General features: G+C 34.5%; 1 protein-coding gene across 1 annotated transcript in view; it reads left to right on the forward strand.

Annotated features, from left to right (window-relative positions):
• LOC141377070 (uncharacterized) overlaps nucleotides 1-13,672 on the forward strand; it is a 49,275-nt gene extending 35,603 nt beyond the window's left edge. Inside the window, exon 3 of the mRNA XM_073920303.1 lies at nucleotides 11,487-13,672. Within this exon, the coding sequence (XP_073776404.1) occupies nucleotides 11,487-11,706 (220 nt within the window). The 3' untranslated portion in view covers nucleotides 11,707-13,672. The remainder of the gene's footprint in view (nucleotides 1-11,486) is intronic.
• Nucleotides 13,673-23,169: the final 9,497 nt, after the last annotated feature.

Here is a 23,169-nt window from a genome sequence, read left to right on the forward strand (position 1 = left end):
AAGTTCTCTATGTGCTCTTTGCTTTGTGGGCACGGGAATCATTTGGACAAAACGTTCAGTACCAGACATTATATGACATTTGAGGCTGAAAATGGTAAAATGGGTGAGGATGGGGAAAAACACTTTCCTGCAATTTTCTGACCTTTAGTACTTTCAAGTCTCATGTTTCTTACAGTTTTTGACAACTATGTATCGCATGGTAAAATACTTGTGCTGAATTTGTGAAGCTCCTGCAGGATACAGTAACATGCTGGAACGGCTCCTGCAGAAGATCAAACAAGCTGAAATGAGACAAAATGGCTAGAAAAAAAAAAACACTGTTTTAGACACATGATAGAGCATAATACTATCCTGTAAGTCATTACCTGAAACTTTAGAGGACGAGAAATGAAGGAATGTCAAATCTGCACATTGAGGGAGAGTTTATTCAGCATAAGAAGCCAGCATGTTTTCTTTACAATTATGAGGTACAGTTAAGATGAAGATAAAACAAATATCACTGGAGTACACTTCACTAGAACACTACTGTATATATATATATATATATATATATATAATGTCTGAAAAACTTAAATAACATTTACTTTAGGAAGTAAAAGTCTTGTTTTCTGCTAAAAATAACAAAAAGTGTCAAATTAAACTGAGTTTATGCTTAAAACTACAAACAATATAACAATATCTGTCAATAAGCTTAGAAAAATAAAATAAATTAAAAGAAAATATGTTTTATGACTCTACTGGCAGATATTTGATTTTGTTATGGAACAAAACTCATGTTTACTTAATTTATTATTTAATTCAAATATATTCTATTAATGTTATCATTATTATAGTATTATTATTAGTAGTAGTATAAAACTTTTTTGTCCAGAAAACAAGATCTCTTGTGGTTTTGATTCTCAAATGAATGTTTCGTCATTTAAAAACCTTTAGCTAACTGCACACACACACACACAAAAAAAGCTGTACTTAAAAATTGCCAACACTCAATAACAGAATATATCCTGATAATGAACATGCAGGATATTGATTTGGGGGCACTTTAAAAATCATGATAATGCCAGGTATAATGATAAAAACATATGCAATTATCGCAACAACATTGTAAAAAAATGACATGATCAATTAGTCCTGACAGCATCTGTTTTAGGTCATTGTAACTTATTAAAGTTACGCAAGCCAAGTCAGTTTAGTATAATATAAGTTCAGTGGACTCGTAGGGTTAATTTAATTCAGCTTAAAAATTTAAGGCATACACTATTTTTTACAGTGAAGAAATTGTAATGTGCCATATTGACATATTTAACACATGGTCTCAATTGGTTTACAGTATTATGGGAAAATCAGCTTATGCTTAATTTCGTAAAAGCACTTTGACTGAATATTAGGAATAACAAGCTGGGAAAAACTGTATAAGCTCTAAAGGAGACCAGGGTTTCTGCAGGTTTCATCAAGTCAAAATTAAGACTTTTAAATACCCCTTTAACACCATTATGAACTAAGTTTTAGAATCAGAATCAGAAGCAGACAGAGCTTTATTGCCAGGTATGTTCGCACATACGAGGAATTTGTTTTCGTGACAGAGCTTCTACAGTGCAACAGAATGACAGAGACAGGACCAAAAAAAAATAATAAAATAAAAATAAAAAACAGATAATAAATTATAAAAAACAAGAAGTAAGTAGTGAATGAAAATATACAAATAGACAAGTGTATGTAAAGCTATATTACTATATACAATGTTGAATGTGCAGCTGTTATGTGCTATTTGGCATTTAAAGTGTGCCTGAGGGAAGAAACTGTTTCTGTGTCGGGCTGTTCTATTGTTTTAGACTTATACATATATTAATTATTTTTTTTTTTTTTTGTTTTTTCTAACGGCTGGGTATTATCATGAGAAATCATATAATTGTCTAACTCCTTTACTTTCATGGAGTAAGGAAACAGTGTTGTACCCACTCTAATAAAGACATCCATTAGCCGACATATTTAATTTTGTTTAAGTGCAAATTCAGTTCTAATTTCCAGCAAACTAATAAATGAACAACAAGTGTAGTTAAACAACTTATATACAAACACGCGTCCTATTATTATGGCCCATATCGTGATGCAGACGTCTCCAAAACCTGACAGTTGGACAAATCTGAACTGTTTTTATTAAAACAAATATAAATATGTATATAATAAATAATAATAATAATAATAATAATAATAATAGAAAGCACAACCATGAGTTGTTTTTTAAACGTGGCACAAAACGTGAAAATTACTGTGGCACTGGTCTGAAAATACCAACAAATCACGCCATACACATCTTGCGCTGGGTGTATGATAGGGCCCATAATGTCTAATATTCTTGCTGCTGCAAAGAATTAAAAAAAAAAAAAAAAATGGCATGCACAACTTTCATGAACAAAAGCAATAATATTGTGTAGCACACAAACAATATATTGAAATATGCAATTCCATTACTGTCAGTCACGTTTCATAAACAGCACAAAACAATCCTTTCAGAAGAGCCTTATATTACTATTGTTTGTCTTTTCATTGGCGTTTTGAGCAGGAATTGGACGTGTTTGTCTGTATAAAACGCTGCAGGATGTGATACTGTTTTCTGTGAGGTATGTCGGTTTGTTTTGCGCTGGTATTGTTAGCGTTGTAAAGTCATACATGTTTCTTTCAGCGAGCGCACGCTTCGCTCGTCCCAAATCACCAGCAGACACAAAAGAGCATTTCTCCCAGGGGTTTCTCAGGTGTATCGCGTTCCTCAGGTGAGCCTGGCCCAATTCGAAGCTGTGAAAAAAAAAATCATCTACCCAATGAAATGGCACTTCATTTCTCCCATATTTCAATCCTGCAATCATTGACGCATCTTCGTTTCCGCCTAAAGACCGAGTTGAGTTTGATGTGATGAGATTAGAGATTATTCATGTATTGTTTGAGTATCGATATTGCAAGGTGTGTATCTGCAATAGTCACAATGCAGCCTCAGATTATTATTAAAAGATCAAGAGATAAAGACATTATTCATTTATTCATCCATTTTCCTTCGACTTAGTCCCTGATTGGGGTCACCGCTGGGGAATAAACCGCTAACTATTCCAGCATGTGTTTTACGTAGCGGATGCCCTTTCAGCCACAACCCAGAACTGGGAAACACCCATACACACTCTTCACATTTACTACAGTCAATTTTGTTCACCTAGTTCACCTTTAGCGCATGTTTTTGGACTGTGGAGGAAAACGGTGCACACCAACACGGGGAAAACACGCAAACTCCACACAGAAATGCCAACTGGCGACTCGAACCAGCAACCTTCTTGTATGGCAACAGTGCTAACCACTGAGCCACCATGCCATCCTAAAGACATTATTAAAATATTATTATTTGTACAATGATAGCCGTGTTTTTTCACATTTGATTGATTTCTGTACCTTGAATACTGTTAGACTGCCCAAAAAAACAATAAAGCTCTGTCTGTGCATTTCTATATGCTTGCTATTTGTTATAATTTATGCAGCTGCACTACACAGAAAAAGATTTCCTCATCCCAATATATCTAAATGACTGAAATCTTTCCAAACAAAACTTTTCAATCTGCTGAAAGTATATTCATTCATTATTACAAATTATATTAAATCCGTATTGCAATATATAAAGTGGCAAAACAAAATATCGCAATGTTAGATTTTTCCAATATCGTGCAGCCTCAGATGAGATGCTTGAGAGTCGGCTTACTGTATTTTAATTTCTTCTTTCACTCAAAATAATATTTGCATGCAAACAGACAACACAATTCCAAAGATTTTACACAAATGTCATTGTTCAGAGTTCCACAGATCAATTTTTTTTGCTTAAATATTACAAAGTACTGTACCTTATATACATATTGTTAAATATTTTAAGGACACACCATGATTTTGGAATGTGGTGCATACTTTTCATAATTTTAAAACATTCAACATACTCTTTTGAGGGAAAAAAAAAAAAAATATATATATATATATATATATATATATATATATATATATATATATATATATATATATATATATAGTAATATAATACATTCTATTATTTATTTATTTATCATTCAACAAATTGCAATGATACATTATAATATACTTCAGTATATGTTATAATAATTTTATACATTATAATTATGTATATAATTATCATTACATTATTACTATGTAGATAGTACATGCATACTAACAATACATTATAACTAAACTAAATTAATGCTTGTTCTTGATAGCTATAACGGAAAAAGTGTTCAATTTTAATAAAATATATTATTTCTGAATATTATAAAGTAATTGTACTAATATACAAAAATAAATAAATAATTTACATAAATAAAAATTACATAAATCGTTCATTCATTTAATCAGTTTAGTTATTTATTATTTAACAAACTGCATTTATACATTATAATATACTATACTATGTAATATTATAATTATGTACATAATTATGCATATACATATTACTACATTATAATGGTTTAGGTAATATATACATAATAATAATAACAACAATACATGACTAAACTGAATTAATGCTTGCTCTCAATAACAGCAATGGAAAAAAATTGCTTAATATTAATAAAATATATTATTTATAAATATCATAAAGTAATTACAATAATAATAAAAACAAAACATTTACATAAACTTGATATATTTTTTATTTAAATAATTATATAATCATTTATTCATTCGTTTGATCATGTATTTATTTATTGCAATATATTATTATAATTATATACATTATAATTATATATATATAATTATTAATACATTATAATTATGCATATAATATACATAAGATAATATAATATGTTGAAATAATGCTTGCTCTCAATAACAATAATAAAAATTAAAATTAAAATTAAAATGTGCAACTAATAAAATATATTATTTATAAATATTATAAAGTAATTTTAAATATTGATAATAATTGAACAAATAATTTACATAAACCTAATATATTGTATTTGATTGGAGTTGTATTAACTAGATTTCCTGTGAGATGTATTTTAAACACTGTAAAAAAAATATTGTTGCCTACATTTTTTTAAATGAATCAAATTATCTTTTCTAGCCATCTCAACATACTTCAGTCAAATTGACAAAAATAAGTTTTATTTAAGTAATTTTTCTGTTTTTACAATGCATGAACTTTGACTATATAAAATATAACTTTCCTGCACAGTCAGAACAATAAAGTGTGCAGGTTTTGTGTGCTAATTAAGGGAAATAAAAATAGCACACACACACTGACATGATCTCCGGACTGACATACTATTCCTTTCTATACAATAGCAGTGAGAATTCTCACCCGTAAGTCAAGCAGGGACTCTTGTCAGTTTACAATTCACTCACACACACACACACACACTCACAAACACACCCCAGCTCGAAAGCTGAGCTCACGCAGGGTCGATACTGAAACCCAGCACCAGCAATGCTCACCCATATATCTAGTTTCCACTTTCACACAGTCAATGGTGACACAGATTGCTGTAAAGCAGGCAAAAGGTTACACCTGCAATCAAAATCCAGGTATCGCTGTCTAATCACGGCGAAAGCCCTTGCCACGTGTTCAAGCCTTTTCAGAAAAGCTGAACAGAATGCATTGACCCCGTTTATTAGCATCCATCTCCGGTATCTGATCACAAGAGGATCTGCAAGACTGTTATTTACACCTGTATTAACAGAAGCCTCGCAAATACACGTAGCAAATCAGAAATCTGTATGGAAAAAACATGGGGGGAAAAGTCAATTGGAATAAGCCATGAAAAATGAAGAATGGTCCTTCCCTAGTGCAATTTGCAATTTAAATTGGGTTAAAGACAAGCTGTCCGGTCAAAAATTAGTTTAATATACACAAAGTAGGGCTGATGGTATTGGAAAAATACGACATTGCGATATTTAGTTTTTTTGCGATACATATTGTGACATGAATTCGTTTTCATCTGATAGCTTCAACAGCTCTAGTTGGAAAGTATTTATTTATTTAAGTAACACTTTATTTTGATGGTCCATTTGACTATTAGTAGATGGTCTGCTTAATATCTGTTGCTCCTTCAACAGACATTTAACTGACTTGGAGAGATAGGCGACGCAGTGGTGGAATAAGTAGTGCTGTCGCCTCACAGCAAGAAGGTTGCTGGTTCGAGCCTCGACTGGGCCAGTTGGTGTTTCTGTGTGGAGTTTGCGTGTTCTCCCCGCGTTCGCGTGGGTTTTTCTCCAGGTGCTCCGGTTTCCCCCACAGTCCAAAGGCATGTGGTATTGGTGAATTGGGTAGGCTAAATTGTCGGTAGTGTATGAGTGTGAATGAGTTTGTATGGATGTTTCCCAGAGAAGGGTTGCGGCTGGAAGCGGATCCACTGCATAAAACACATGCTGAATAAGAAGGTGGTTCATTCCGCTGTGGTGACCCCAGGTAATAAAGGGACTAAGCCAAAAATAAATGAATGAGTGAATTAATGAGTTGGAGAGATGAGATATGGGTGGCGTCCAAATAATAGAAATAAAGAAAACAAATCAGCCCATTCTATTGGCCCAGCTTGTATCCTAACTATCCAAAAGCAAAAATTCAACAATAAAAAAACTAGTTAACTATTGTGTCTAACGAAAGAAGTATTCAAAGCCTACTCATACACTATGTATGTCATATGACATTCTTACCTGTCCCACTCTCCAACCTCAGTATTGCATACATCTTGTTTTGTGTATAACAAGAGAAAGACATTTTAGTTTAGAACCACTTCAGTGTGAGTAAATTATTAGAGAAATCTCCGTTTTTGGTGAACTATCCCTTTAAATCTTTTATTTCTGGCCAATCTACAAGTAAATAATCCTCAACAACATTTATTCCAGCTCTGGTAGATGAGTCACTGACATCTTGGATGACCAGAGAGTGAAATAAACTTCAAATTTTAGCTTTTCCTGGTAAACAATTGCTTTAAAATGAGGAATAAACGCTCAAATTCCTGCACAATTCCATTCAAACCCGATGTGGAGAAACCAATGATGAGAGGATTCCACATTTCACACCTTTCACAAACGCTTCAAAACCCCGAGATTTAGCAGGACAAACAAAAAGACAACCCAGTCATCAAAGCTTCTTTCGTTCCTAGTGAGGTATGGAGACAGAGTTCTCTTGCCGACAAAAGCCAGCAGTGAAAACCTGTGATTTTGAGAGCCATTTATTGCCCCAATTATATAAACAGCATTTAGCCTGTAACTGCTCAGGGTCACGAATGTAGCATTGTCAGGCTGAAAGTTTATCCAACAGTTATGACCTCACCAAACAGAGCATAAAAATATATTGGATAACATTTTATTTGTGTCAAGAGTGCTCTATAGTGAGAGAGAGAGAGAGAGAGAGAAAAAAAAAGGGGGTGGGCGGTTTAAATTAAACCGCTTGGGTTGACGTGGAGTTTAAATCATTGTCAACTTATCGTAAGAGTCTTTGGCTTATGAAAAATAAATGTGTGATCATGGAGAAAACTGGCAGAGCAGAAAACAGCAGTGTCAACTCTAATTCAACTCCTTCCATCAATCCTTCACGCTGATGATTGTAGTTTAGCCTTTACTTATGTGGTTCAGGTAAAAAGTTTGAGAACAAATTAAAAAAGGTGTAATTCAGCCATGAATGAAAAAAAAAATAGAAATTACCAAAAAAATAAATACTATATATTGTAATTTCCATAATTAATATTTCTTGGTTCATTGTGTTGACATTGAATAAAATTACATTACAATTTCTTTTAAACACCTTAATTTAAATGTAAAAAGCTGATTAATAAACAAATATTTATCATTCATACATTTTCTTTTTGGCTTAGTCCCTTTATTAATCAGGGGACGCCACAGCGTAATGATATGCAAACTTATTCAGCAAGTTTTACACAGCGGATGCCCTTCCAGCTGCAACCAAGCACTCCCATACACTCTTGCATTCACATTCATACAGTACGACCAATTAAGTTTATTCAATTCCCCTATAGCCCATGTCTTTGGACTGTGGGGGAAACCCAAGCACCCGAAGGAAACCCACACCAATGCGGGAAGAACATGCAAAGCAGAAAACAGCAGTGTCAACTCTAATTCAACTCCTTCCATCAATCCTTCACGCTGATGATTGTAGTTTAGCCTTTTCTTATGTGGTTCAGGTAAAAAGTTTGAGAACACATTTATTGCACTTTATTACATTTAAAAAGGGTCCTAGATTGTAAATAATTCAACTAGGCTAAAGCATATTGCACAAAAGTAGGATTAAGAAAAGTCAGGATATCATAAAAGTGCAGCTTGACCAGTTTTGGGTGTAATTAGTTACAAAGTAACTAGTTGCTGTAATTAGATTACTTTTTGTATAGAAAAAGTAACGGATTACTTTTCAGCCGTTCATTTTTCTTTGGCTTAGTGCCTTAATTATCAGGGGTCGCCACAGTGGAATGAACCGCCAACTATTCAAGCATGATTCACACAGCGAAAGCCCCTCCAGATGTAACCCAGTAGTGGAAAACAGCCATACACCCTCTCATTTACACGCCCACTCATACACTACGGCAAGTTTAGTTCATCCAATTTACCTATAGCGCATGTCTTTGGACTGGGGGGGGAAACCAGAGCACCCGGAGGAAACCCACGCCAACATGGAGAGAACATGCAAACTCTACACAGAAATGCCAACTGGCCCAGCATGGATTCGAAACAGCGACCTTCTTGCTGTCAGGCGACAGTGCTAACCACTGAGCCATCGTGCCGCTGATTGCTTTCAGTTTAAGGTCATTTTAATTAGTTACTTGTAATGTCCTTGTTTAAATACTGTACTTAAATTCAACAGTTTTGCATCAATCAATTAAAAAACCCCATGGCACTACTCATAAAAAGCAGGGGTGTAACCCTGGTATCCTGGCCAAAGTCCCTCAATCGACCCTTACAATCATGGCCTCCCAATCATCCCTACTGAATTGGGTCCATCACTGTCTCTCTACTCCACCAATAGCTGGTGTGTGGTGGCTGCCGTTGCATCATCCAAGTGGATGCACACTGGTGGTGGTGTGGAGAGACCCCCTTCATGATTGTAAAGTGCTTTGGGTGTATGACCATACACAATGAATGCGCTATATAATTACACATTACATTACATTACATGTTTGCTGATCCAAGATGAGAATATGACCTGTGTAGATAGCCAGGTCAATCACCTGTTGACTTAGAGGTCAAAACTGACCCAAACACCATTTTAATAGCAGAAGAGTCCCAAAGATCTCTCTGCAGCATTTGACAAAATTATGTTTTGGACGCTACATAAGACACACAGAAAGTTATATAACCAAATGAATGGAGCTCCTTCACTATGCAGAAACATGTGTCTGCATGCCCAGAGAGAAGAGTCATATGGATTTAGGCAGGAAGGACATTGTTCATAAACAGTTGCATGAAGGTTTCAGTGTGGAAGAGTTACTGTTTATAAAACCGCAAGTCTGAATGCTTGGAAAACTAATAATGCACATGCTGGATTTGAGGAAATATGCTCGCAAGAAAAAGTAACAGTAAGAAAAGTAATGCTGGAGTTTTAGAGATAAGGTCATGGATTTGATCGTTTCCTTATACAATATTCCTTTATTCATTTTCTTTTTTGGCTTAGTTCCTTTATTAATCTGGGTCATCACAGCGGAATGAACCACCAACTTCCTTAAACAATATAAAATATTAAAAGATTTTTTGATAATTTTGACTAAGACTCTATACAGCAACTTTGTGTAGACATTATCTTCTCACTTAAAAATTGTTCAAATATAGTAGGTTTCATTGATAAAAATCAACTGCACTGTTACACAATATACAATGGTGTAAAGTAACTAATTACAAATACTCAAATTACTGTAATTAAGTACTTTTTTTCAGAAATTGTAATTTACTAAGTAGTTTTAAAAATATGTACTTTTACTTTTCCTTGAGCACATTTTTAGTGCAGTATCGATACTTTTACTCCACTACTTTCCTTCAACCTGCAGTCACTACTTTATTTTTCTTGTCTATGGAAATTAGAAAAATCGGTCCTGTAGCTCCAATTGGAGCTCCAACCAAATATCAACGTCATTTGATGTCATTTTTGGACATCAAAATAAAAATGTCCTTGGACACTGGCTAGACATTGAATTTAGTTCACCTGACATTAAAACCTAAATCTAATATAATATTAACGTCTAATGTTGTTGTGTGCCTGCTGGGCAATAACTAAATGCACTATAAAATGTTACGTTTACACACATTCACAAGTTACATGTAAATGCATCAACTTTTAACAGCATAATACTCACTACTCATGAGTACTTTTAAAAGGCTTATTTTTACTCATACTTTGAGTAATATTCACAACAGATACTTTTACTATGCTCACACTACATTTTTAGGCGAGTAATGGTACTTTTACTTAAGTATGCTTTTTCAGTACTCTTTCCACCATTGACAATATATAACCATAGTTTAGACTTTTGTGAATAATACAAGTCACAGTTTGGATCACTGAAATTAAAAAAGGTGTAATTTAGCCATGAAGGAAAAAAAAATAGAAATTACCAAAAAAATAAATACTATATATTGTAATTTCCATAATTAATATTTCTTGGTTCATTGTGTTGACATTGAATAAAATTACATTACAATTTCTTTTAAACACCTTAATTTAAATGTAAAAAGCTGATTAATAAACAAATATTTATCATTCATACATTTTCTTTTTGGCTTAGTCCCTTTATTAATCAGGGGACGCCACAGCGTAATGATATGCAAACTTATTCAGCAAGTTTTACACAGCGGATGCCCTTCCAGCTGCAACCAAGCACTCTCATATACTCTTGCATTCACATTCATACACTACGACCAATTAAGTTTATTCAATTCCCCTATAGCCCATGTCTTTGGACTGTGGGGGAAACCCAAGCACCCGAAGGAAACCCACACCAATGCGGGAAGAACATGCAAAGTCCACACAGAAATGCCAACTGACCAAGCCAGGGCTTAAACCAGCAACCTTCTTGCTGTGAAGCGATCGTGCTACTCACTGCACCACCATGATGCCACAAATATTTATTTATTTAAATAAGGAATATTGTGCTGGAATTGTGCGACTGAGCTGGCATATTACCCACTTATCATGTCTGTACCTGTTGTGTTTTTATGATTTATTTTATTGTAGACTAAGATTGTATAGCATTGGTTCAAAGTAACTGTTTTACTAAGCAGGGTTTGTTTTAAAGTGTTCGTTTTTTCCTTTGTTTTGTCCGTATTAAATGCTATTAGATGTCTAAATTTCCAAAGGGATTAATAAAGTATCTAACTAACTAACTGGTCATAAATACTGTAAGCTGCTTGAGTCCTAGAGTTTTTTTTTTTTTTCAATTAGACCTAATTATTACGTTAACATCTGCATCAAGTGCTTAAAATGATGTTTTAAATTGCAGGTGGGGACGGACGGGACTTGCTGGGGATGGATGTGCTGTCATTTGTCAGGGGGTGGAAACTAAAGCCCGCTGTCGCCCACAGGAGGGAGACTTATCAACGCTGCCTGAAAAATGGCCACGAGTGCCGTCGACTGGGCGAGACTGGCGGAAACCCAATACACCCTTACCCCTCATTCGTCAAGTTCCTCCCCTTGCCTTCCTGATGTCTCTCTTCCACTGATTTCCTTTGGTCTGCATTAGTGCTATATGAGAGTAAGTATACAGCTCTTTTTCAAATATTTGCCAAATGATGTTTAAAAGAGGGACGAATTTTTCTCAGCATTTCTTATAACATTTTTTCTTCTGGAGAAAGTCTTATTTGTTTTATTTCGACTAGAATAAAAGCAGTTTTAAATTTTTTAAAACCATTTTAAGGTAAATATTACTAGCCCCCTTAAGCAATATTTATTTCCAATTGTCTACAGAATAAACCACTGTCATATAATGATTTGCCTAACTTGGCCTAATTAGTTAAGCCTTTAAATGTTAAAGATAAAGTAATTCAGTGATTAGAGTCATTAAATCTATCATGTTTAGAAATGTGCTGAAAATGTTTTCTCTGTTAAACAGAAATTGGGGGAAAAAATAAACGGGGGCTAATAATTCTGACTTCAACTGTGTGTGCGAGTGTGTTTGCTCATGTCACATCCGCTGGTCTTCAGGCTGCATGACTGTCATCACATAGTCATATAGTCTGTAAGTCACTGAATTACCTCAAGGGTATGAGAACCCGTGCTCATTGAACAGACGGAGAACTGAAGGGAATCAACACTGAGCTGAAAAACATCATGATTGCTTTCTATAGAGCTTCTTATCGCTGTACTGGTTTCATAATTAGCCATTAGCGGTGTTTCTATAGTAATTTAAGCACTTTTTATGAGATAAAATATGCATTGATTACAATAGAAACACAGCTATAGTATTTTTGCACATCTTGGCATTTCTACTAAGACTTTTTTCATACAATAGTACAAAAATGCGCAAAAAAAAGATTGATAAATAATTTTGATAATTTTTGGCATGAATATACCTGGATATAAGACTTAAAACTATCTAGAATGGCTTTGTAATAAAATAAAAAATAATAAACTAGTAAAACATTGACAAAAACAAACACTGTATATAATGCATTTTTTGCGTATTGCCATACACCCCAAGCATTTCACAATCATGAGGAAAAGGGTATAAACGGAGGTCGGAGCCAGCTCCAAGTGGGCTGTGCAAACCTTATTTAGTCGTATTTAGAGTTCAATATTTTGCTTTATGAATGTGTACACCTAACCCTAAACCCAACCTCACAGTAACCTGTTGTGTTTTATGAATGTCTAGACCTTAACCCAACCTCACAGTAACCTGATAAACCCAACCTATATGTGGTTTAAGTCCCTCCCACTTGAAGGTCACCCCACCTACTTGTGGTGTAATCCCTCCCACTTGCAGGTCTCCGGGCTGCAGCGATACCTACTTGATCATGAGGGCGTTCTCTTCACACCACCACCAGTGTGCAGCATCCACTTGGATGATGCAACGGCAGCCACAGAACAATGGTGGCAGTGCGCTCACCACACACCAGCTATTGGTGGAGTGGAGAGACAGTGATAGAGCCAATCTGTTGAATGGGGATAATTGGGCGGCCATAAAGGGTAAGGGCCGATGAAGGGGATTTGGCCAGGACAAAGGAGCTACACCCCTGTTCTTTAGGAAAAGTGCCATGGGAGTTTGAATGACCACAAAGTCAAGACCTCGGTTTAACCTCTCATCCAAAAGACAGCGCTCACTGGCTGTATAGCGTCCCCTTCACTATTCTGGTTCATTATGACCAGGGCTTGACATTAACTTTTTTGACCACCAGACACTGTGGCTAGTAGATGGCTAGTACACTGTGGCTAGCAGATTTCCAACGTTACTAGCCACTTACCATTTTCACTAGCCACAATTTTGTTGTTGGGAAAATATATTTTATATGCATAAATTTGACTTTGTCATGCTAAAATGACTTGATTTGGACTTTGTGTTATGCCCATATACCTTAATAATTTCACTTTATAAGTATCAACTTGCTTAATGTGCATGAGCAAATGGGTTGTGGTTTCAAAGTACTTTTCAAAGCTCAAAAATAAGGATTTACCAAATTTATCTCTGACCACAAAAAAAAAAAAAGTAGATAATATGTCAAAACATACAAAATATAGCTGTATATGCTCTTTTTATTCATGAAAACCGTTATTTAAAAAAACAACTTTGTTTAAAAAATTTTTTTAAACAGTCGCGCACATCAAATCATCCGTGAGCGGGATTGATCATTCTCTCATTCAGTATTCACCTGCTGTCTTTTGCTCGTGTAAAACGCTATTTTTATCTGTCGTGTTGCTTCTTGATTCTAAGATGACATTTGCAGGAATATTGTGCCATTTTTATTATTGACCCCTGCTTTTAAGAAAACTTCATTTAAAATGATCTTCAACCACCCAAAGTGGCTAGTGAGAGTGGTTGTCTAACGCGCCACAGCTAAAATCTCCCCGCATTTAACGGTTTGGCGGGTGTTAATGTAAAGCCCTGATTAGGCCCACAAAGATCACAGGTTGAGCGCCCCCTGCTGGCTACACTATCACTAGTTTTCCCATTTGGTCTCCCATTTAGGTATTGACTACACCAGGGGTCACCAACCTTTTTGAAACGGAGAGCTACGTCATGGGTATCGTTTAATGTGAAGGGCTACCAGCTTGATACACAGTTCCTAATAACAAATTTGCTGAATTATTATTAATATTTAATGTTATTCATCTATGCGAAGACACTAATCATGTTAATGATTTCTCACAATAGTTGTCAACATTGATTGGAAACAGATAAATATACAATATACAACACTTCATTTGTCTGAAAAGGTTTTTAAAGTTTTTTTTTTTATATATAACTTAATGTCATTTTTAGTTTTACACCAATGCAAGTGTGATTTAAAAAGAATAGCTACAAAAAATATTAGATACAGCTTACTGGTATGTGGTGCTATGGTAAGCTAATTTTATAACAGGCCCACGGGCAACTCATGTGATCCTCACGGGCTACCCGCAGGCACCATAATGGTGACCCCTGGAGGCTCAGCCTTGCTTAGCTTGAATAAGTGGTCTTCGGCTGCAGGGGTGATATGGCTTTGGCACACTCTTCATGAATATTCATAAACTCCTAAAATTTAAGTTTCTTCACTTTTCTTTACAGCATTGGTCCATAAAGTGGGAGTAATGTGGTTATTTTTTTTTCTTCAAAAATCGCAATTAGATTTCAAAACCCAGAACTATTAGAGTTAATGTAAACCTGAAGGATGATCTCAGTGTGACGATCACCAAAATTAGACTTGCTGACTTGCCAAAAATCAGGTTAATGTTAAAATTTAACAAGTGGATAAATTACTATTATGATTGTATTTTGTGTGTGTTGCCCATATGCCTGTGTGTATACATACACATATACACTAGATATCCCATACAATGCATCAATAGCGCCACTGCATTAGTACAGTGCTCCCAGGACAAGTGTCATTCAACCACTCTAGTCAAGACTAAAGCCAATGTGAAGATGGTGGACTTTAGCGCTGTGTACTGGTGTAGTATCGAGCAAATAAAGAAAACAAAGCACAAAGGCAGAACATTTCATAGGTATGACTTCCTTTTTTACGTTTTTGTATGTTATGAACTTTTGTGCTCAACAAGGAACGTTGAGGATAATACAGTCATTACTGCATTCACCATATGGCAAAGTAGCACTGACTTGCACAAAATTATAGGCTTATGCTGGTTTTGTTGAATAAAATAAGCAAACAATGGTATGAAATATGACAACAAGCAAGAAACTTGCGGAGCAAGGAACTTTTATTATTGTCAGATAAGTGAACGAGCTGTTCATAACAGAGATTTATTCACAAGCGAATCACTCCCTCTCTTAGCATTAGAAGTGAAAGCAGAAGAAGGGGTGTGTTTCAGGACATGAATTAGATCAAATTAAACAGGTAGGGAGGATAATACATTTCCATACACACAAACCAACGCTCTGTCACCAATGTCCTTGCGGTCACTTATCCATCGATATAAAAAAAGTTGTGTAAAAATATAATTTTCGTAATTAAAAAAAAAATGTTTGTATACTAACCACCGGGAAAACTCCCGATCATAGATATATGTATATCTCTGGCTCTGGATGGCCATGGTCCTCCACTGCACCTTGGTCCCGCATTCATTTCAAAGGAGCACTGCTCTGTACTAAAATTGCGGCTCTATTGACGAATTCCTTCAAATGGATGAATACATAGACAATGATAATGATAAAAGCCAGTTCTAAAAAATATATTAAAATAATAGGGGAGTCCACACCAATAAAATAACAATGATGACAGACATGTATGCTATTGATAGAAATCAATATTTTCGCCAGCTGATAGATGACTACAACGTTGACATACAGCCAATCATATTCCATCCTGCTTTAAAGAGTGCAAGGCTTTTTTTATAATTTAGTTTCTCCTTCGGAGTAAATGTCAAAGTATTTTAGCACCTTTAACCCTCTGAGGTCACCGCGTCACACCGGTGTGACCAGCTTCTTTTTTTTTCTTATCAGTGCAAAAGACACCAAGAATACTCTGTTTTCATAGATATATGTATATCTCTGGCTCTGGATGGCCATGGTCCTCCATTGGACCTTGTCCGCATTCATTTCAAAGGAGCACTACCCTGTCCTAAAATGGCGGCTCTTTTGACGCATTCCTTCTAATAGACATCAATGTAGGCGACATCTAATGTAAATATTTATGGTGGTTATATACTGTAGGTCTATTTGTGTGTGTGCACCCCTGCATGCAACTTTGTATATGTCATGATCACAAGCAATCTAGCCTGTGCAGATCGCTGGAGAATTACACACATGGCACTTAAATAAACTACAACTCCCAAAAATGCACCTCAGACACACCAGTTCCTGATTGCCCCTGATTACACACAAACCCGGAAGCTCATGATGGACTAATCAGATGGTCCATATAAACAGCACACAAACACACACATAGACTTTGCTGAGTCTTGTTCACTGTTACCATTAGGAAGCTTTTTTCCTTGTCTTGCCTTTCTGTGTTTTTTATCTTTGTTTTGTTTTATTGTTTATGCTGTTATGTCGCCTGTCCTGACCATTTGCCTGTTATTTTTACCACAATCTTTGTATTACCCTTATGCTCCACTTTGTATCTGTTTGTCCATTGCCTGCCTGACTACTCTTGACTTTTAACAGTGACATTGACTATTAACAGTATGCAACAGTATATTTATGACCACCTGTGAGGATGTTGGGGCTCGCTAGTGACTGGCATTGATATATTGGGGCTCGTGGGCTGATTTTTTCAGGAACCCCTGCTCTCTAGCAAAAGACAAATCATGTTTTTGTATATTATTAGATTAATAATACACAAAAAAAAAAAAAGGGAAATGTTTTTAGGACAGTGTTTCTCAACCACGTTCCTGGAGGTCCACCAACACTGCATGTTTTGGATGTCTCCTCAGTCACACCCATTACAGGTCTTTCAGTCTCTGCCAATGAGCTGATGATCTGATTCAGTTGTGTTTGGTTAAAGAGACATGGTAAATGTGCAAAGCTGGTGATCATCCATGCAACATGGTTGAGAAACACTGCTTTATTTCACAGAAATTTTTTTTTAAAAATAAATCACTGAAATCTACACCATCACTGAAAAAAACAACAACAACACTATTTTAATTAAGAGCTTATAAGAGTAGTATCATTCATTACTGTCAATGTTAGCATGCGTTCTCCATATTATGGAATGTTATTGGGCATAATGTGACCAGTCGGTGTTTTCCCAGCTCATTATCTTCACTTACAGTACATATTGTTCTCCAAAGCACATAACGTAGCTCTCATTGTAAGGTACTACTCTCATTGCACTGTACAATTTAGCACTGCCATTATAAAATGTAGCATTGTTTAGCATTTTAGCACATCATAATGACTTTCTGTTTAAATCAAATGACTTCACAGGAACAATAACTGGCAAACATCCTCTTCAAGAGTTTCAAGCTGGCACCAAGAATGTTTGGGCATGTTTGTACAACCCAGCGGAGGAAAACCCCCAGATTCAGACTGACTGAACGTGTGAAGGGTTGACAGGACGTGTTATCATAGGTGATGTCTCGTAAATTTCCTTATGCGCTCAAATTTCAGTGTTATTTTGAAAAGTGAGGTGCACGTGGCTCTCACCCAAACACAAAGTTGTATTAAATTTTTTTGTTTTTGGAGTGGTGTGGGGGTGAAGGAGACATAAAATTTATGTTTAAGACCATTCATATATTATGTAGCTGTGTTTACTCTAGTAATTGCTAGAAGAATTCTTACACGGATACAAATTTAAAACCAAGATCTGTTCAATCTAAGATCCAATCAATTTTTTATGTTAATGTTTTTTTTCCTTAGTTTTGGGATGAATTTGACAGAAAAATTCAGACCATTCATATATTATGTAGTGGCGTTTACCATTGTGGTTGCTAGGATACTTGGGGATGTAAAATGATCCAAAGAAATTAAAAAAAAATTAAAAAAGAAATGCACATACATTTAAGCCTAAGATTTGAACAATCCAAGATACAGCAAAAAGATTTCTAACAGATGTCCTTACAAAACATCTTGGCCAAAACAAGATGGTTAGCACTGTCGCCTCACAGCAAAAAGGTTGCTGGTTCGAGTACGGGCTGGGTCGGTTGGCATTTCTGTGTGGAGTTTGCATGTTCTCTCCGTGTTGGCGTGGGTTTCCTCCGGGTGCTCCGGTTTCCCCCATAGTCCAAAAACATACACTATAGTGGAATTGAATAAACTGAACTGTTGGTGTATGTGGGAGATAGTATGGATGTCTCCCAATACAGCGTAAACCATATATCGGAATTGTTGGCAGTTGATTCTTCTATAGCATGCCCTAATAAATAAGGGACTAAGCTGAATGAAAATGAATGAATGAATGAATTAATTAAATAATTAATGAACAGCATTGAATATTTTATAGTTATGCATCTACGGCTAATTTGCATCTTTGAATGAATACATAGACAATAATAATGATAAAAGCCAGTTTTAAAAATTATATTGAAATAATAGGGAGGTCGGGCGAGGCAGTGGTGCAGTAGGTAGTGCTGTCGCCTCACAGCAATAAGGTCGCTGGGTCGAACCTCGGCTCAGTTGGTGTTTATGTGTGGAGTTTGCATGTTCTCCCTGCCTTCACGTGGGTTTCCTCCGGGAGCTCCGGTTTCCCCCACAGTCCAAAGACATGCGGTACAGGTGAATTGGGTAGGCTAAATTGTCCGTAGTGTGTGTGTGAATGTTTCCCAGAGATGGGTTGCGGCTGAAAGGGCATCCGCTGCATAAAAACTTGCTGGATAAGTTGGCGGTTCATTCCGCTGTGGCGACCCCGGATTAATAAAGGGACTAAGTCGACAAAAAAAAAGAATGAATGAATGAATAATAGGGAAGTCCACACCAATAAAATAACAATAATGACAGACATGTATTGTTAGAAATCAATTTTTTCACCAGCTGATGGATGATCAAAACTTTGACATGCAGCCAATCATAATCCATCCTGCTTTAAAGATTGCGAGGCTTTTTTTTTCTCCTTCAGAGTAAATGTCAAGGTGTTTTAGCACCTTTAACCTCTCTGAGGTCACCGCGTCACACCAGTGTGACCAGCTTCTCTTTTTTATCAGTGCAAAAGACACTAAGAATACTTTGTTGATTTTGGTCACAAAATAAGTGTTATACACCATTCAAATCTGTTAGATGTCTACCTATTTGTGTACACTCAAAATAACAACAAAAGTGTGCTTTTGCAAAACAAGGAAAATAAACAGTGTGTGTTTTTTTTTTTTTTGTTGTGGTTTTTTTTTTTTGGCTCTCCGCGAACTGTTTTTAGAAACAAGTCATTAAAATGAACTGAAACTCTGCGAAAACAGGACACACAGACATGAGACACATATCTATAAAAAGCTGTCTGCTATTAAATAGAGTAAGTTATGATGAAGTAATCAGTATGAAACAACAACAAAACCATTTACATCCATCTTTCTCACATATTTTTGTAGCAAAGTTTTTGCTGAATACAAAAAAAAAGTACATATTACACAATAAGTAACTGGAATAAGCACAAATGTCAGGGCATGTCAAAACATCTTAGGGGCCCCAAAATCACCTCAGACACCAGGAGGTTATGAGGTTGTTGGCTCCTGATGTGTTGCTGGAAGATAAATATAATAATCAAAAATATTTAGTAGACAATTAAAATAATTAATATAGTTAGTTTTGAGTTAGTTATTATAGATAGTTATTAGAACTATGAGTATTTAAGCAGAATTACTTAAATAATTAATTGATTGGTGATAAAATAACTTGCATTGACTTGAGATAGATTATTTTAGACCACTTTAGCATCTTTAAGAGGTTGTGGGCCCCTGGTATGTTGCTGGATGACATCTTCCGCTGTTAATTTCTAATCAAGTCTGGGCACAGATTTGTGGTCCCGCAGCCCTTTTCTTCTTTTACAGCCATCTGTCAAAGCACATCTTTTGGCTTGGGAAAAAAAGCACTCACGGAGGTAAAAACACTTCAGGGAAGATTTGGATATCTTAAATAACTCCTTTACAAGTAACCGTTAGTCATAACAAGCACTTGCCGCAGGGATTGCTCCATATATAAGGGTTTCCTGAAGGTGGGAAATGTTTACTCTGCATCTCATTACATTTGCGTTTTTTTTTTTTAAAAAACACTTGTCTAATAAAGATATGCAGCTAAAAAATATCAGCATTACAGGATTAATGGTACATAACTTGAAGCTTGTGGGTATTTGAGTATTTGGGGAAGACTATTAAGAAAAGCAACAGCACAAAAACATTTACAAACGTGCAAATAGGACAATTAGCATACAGCTAAACTAAACCAATGTAAATAGTTTTAATCCAATAAAAAATTAAATTAAATTAAATTAAATTAAATTAAATTAAATTAAATTAAATTAAATTAAATTAAATAAATTAAAGCAAAATAAAATAAAATGAAATAAAATGAAATAAAAGTGGAATTGTCATGTCAGCATTTCAATTATTTGGCCATATTAGAAAAATAAACAAATAAAAAAATTCATTCGTTTTCTTTTAGGCTTAGTCCCTTTATTCATCAGAGGTCGACACAGCGTCAACTTATTCAGCATATGTTTTACGCAGCGAATGCCCTTCCAGCTGCACTAGGAAACATCTATACACTCTAATTGTGCAGGTAATAATTTGGTTTAAAATGTTTTCTTAAGAGAACCAGAACAATATTAGCAATGATTTCAATCCACTCTTTAGTTAATTGCTAAATATTTTCCCCTAAACGGAGTTTAGTAATTGTTTAATGGTTTATTTTTGTTGAAAAAAATGGACTCAGTATTTCACATTATTTTATCTGTCCATTTTTTGAGTAATTGAATTAGTAAAACAATTAGTAAAATAATAATTGAAATCTCTTTTAAAAAATAAATCAAATGCAATGCAGTACAAATATAAAATAAAATTATTGTTGTCATAACATTTAAAATATACCCTTACACTCTCATTCACACACATACCCTACGGCCAATTTAGCTTACCCAAATCACCAATAGCACATGTCTTTGGACTTGTGAGGGAAACCGGAGAACCTGGAGGAAACCCACGCCAACACGGGGAGAACATGCAAACTCCACACAGAAATGCCAACTGACCCAGCTGAGGCTAAATAGTTGAGTTTTTAGTAGTTTCTTGAAGACAGTGAGTGGCTCTGCCGTTCTGATGCAGTTAGAGAGTTCATTCCACCAACTGGGCAGATTGAACATGAGAGTTCAGCAAAGTGATTTCTTCCATCTTTGGGATGGAACCACGAGGTGACGTTAATTCACAGAACGCAAGTTTCTGGAGGGCACATAAATCTGCAGAAGTGAGAGCAGATAAGAAGGAGCAAAGCCAGAAGTCGCTTTGAAAGCAAAAATCAGGGCTTTGAATTTGATGCGAGCAGCAACTGGCAGCCAGTGCAAACGGATGAGCAGCGGAGTGACATGTGCTCTTTTAGGTTAATTAAAGACCACTCGTGCTGCTGCGTTCTGAAGCAGCTGAAGAGGTTTGATAGAGTTAGCTGGAAGCCCTAAATAAATACTCAAAATAACATCAATGCATAACTTTTAAAACAAACTTAATTAATGAAACAGAGAAATAAAAATTAAAAGACAAATAAATGATTTATTATAATTAGCATTTATTCAAAATTACTCAAAGAATGGACAGATTGCCAAAAAATAACGTGAAATACGCAGTACTTTTTTTCTACAAAATTTAAACATTAAACAATTAGTAAAATGTGTTTAGGGGAAAATATTCAGCAGTTAACTGAAAAGTAGGCTGCAATAATTTTTCTTGTTTTCCTAAGATAACATTTTAAACCAAATTATTACCTGCACAATGAGAGTGTATAGGTGTTTCCCAGTGCAGCTGGAAGGGCATCCGCTGCTTAAAACATAGGCTGAATAAGTTGGTGGTTCATTCTGCTGTATAGCGACCTCTGATTAATAACAACAACAACAACAAAAAAAACAACAATTTAGAAAAAAAACAAATCTAAATTTTACATCTAAACAAATATTCTAAATAAAATAAATTTCACATAACATTTCAAATAAACTTAAATAATAATAACAATGACAATGATATTAATATTAATAATATTATTATAATAATAAAAATAATAGTAATTAATCTAAATAAATACTCTGAATAAATTGTCACAAAATTTTAAATACACTTAAAAATAATAACAATGATATTATTAATAATAATAATTTATAAAAAAATTATCTAAATAAATATTTTAAATAAAATAATTGTTGTCAAAACATTTACAATAAACTTAATTACAATGATAATAATAATAATGATAATAATAATAGTACAAATTGTAATAAATAATCTAAATAAAAATTCTAAATGAAATAATTGTTGTCAAAACATTTAAAATAAACAAATAATAATAATAATAATAATAATAATAATAATAATAATAATGATAATGATAATAATAATAAAAATAATAACAAATAATCTAAATAAATACTGTAAATAAAATTCACATAACATTTAAAATAAACTAAATAAATAATAATCAGAAATCATATTTATTAGACAAATAAAATAATTATTATAGTTAGTTGTTATAATTATGCGTATTTATGTAGAACCACTTAAATAATTGAGTGATTTAAAAAAAAAAAAAAAAGATTAGTGTAAAAAAAAGATTGGTGATAAAATAACCTAAAATGCTGTCTTCACAGGTTTCTACAAAATTTAAATAATAAACAATTAGAGGAAAATGGGAAAATATTAACCAATAAACTCAGGGATGAGATAAAATAATAGTTCATATTGTCCAAATTATTACTTGCATAATGTGAATCAAAGAAAAAAGGCAGATAGCGACATAAATAATAAAATGTTAAGCCACAGAAAAACTCATCTTATAATAAAAAAAAATTCAGTTTATTGTACAATAGATGCTATATTGTACAACAACACCTATTGCTTTTTCAGAGGCAATACAA

Source organism: Danio rerio, chromosome 13 (genome assembly GCF_049306965.1).
Source record: "Danio rerio strain Tuebingen ecotype United States chromosome 13, GRCz12tu, whole genome shotgun sequence".
Classification (NCBI taxonomy): Eukaryota; Metazoa; Chordata; class Actinopteri; order Cypriniformes; family Danionidae; genus Danio; species Danio rerio.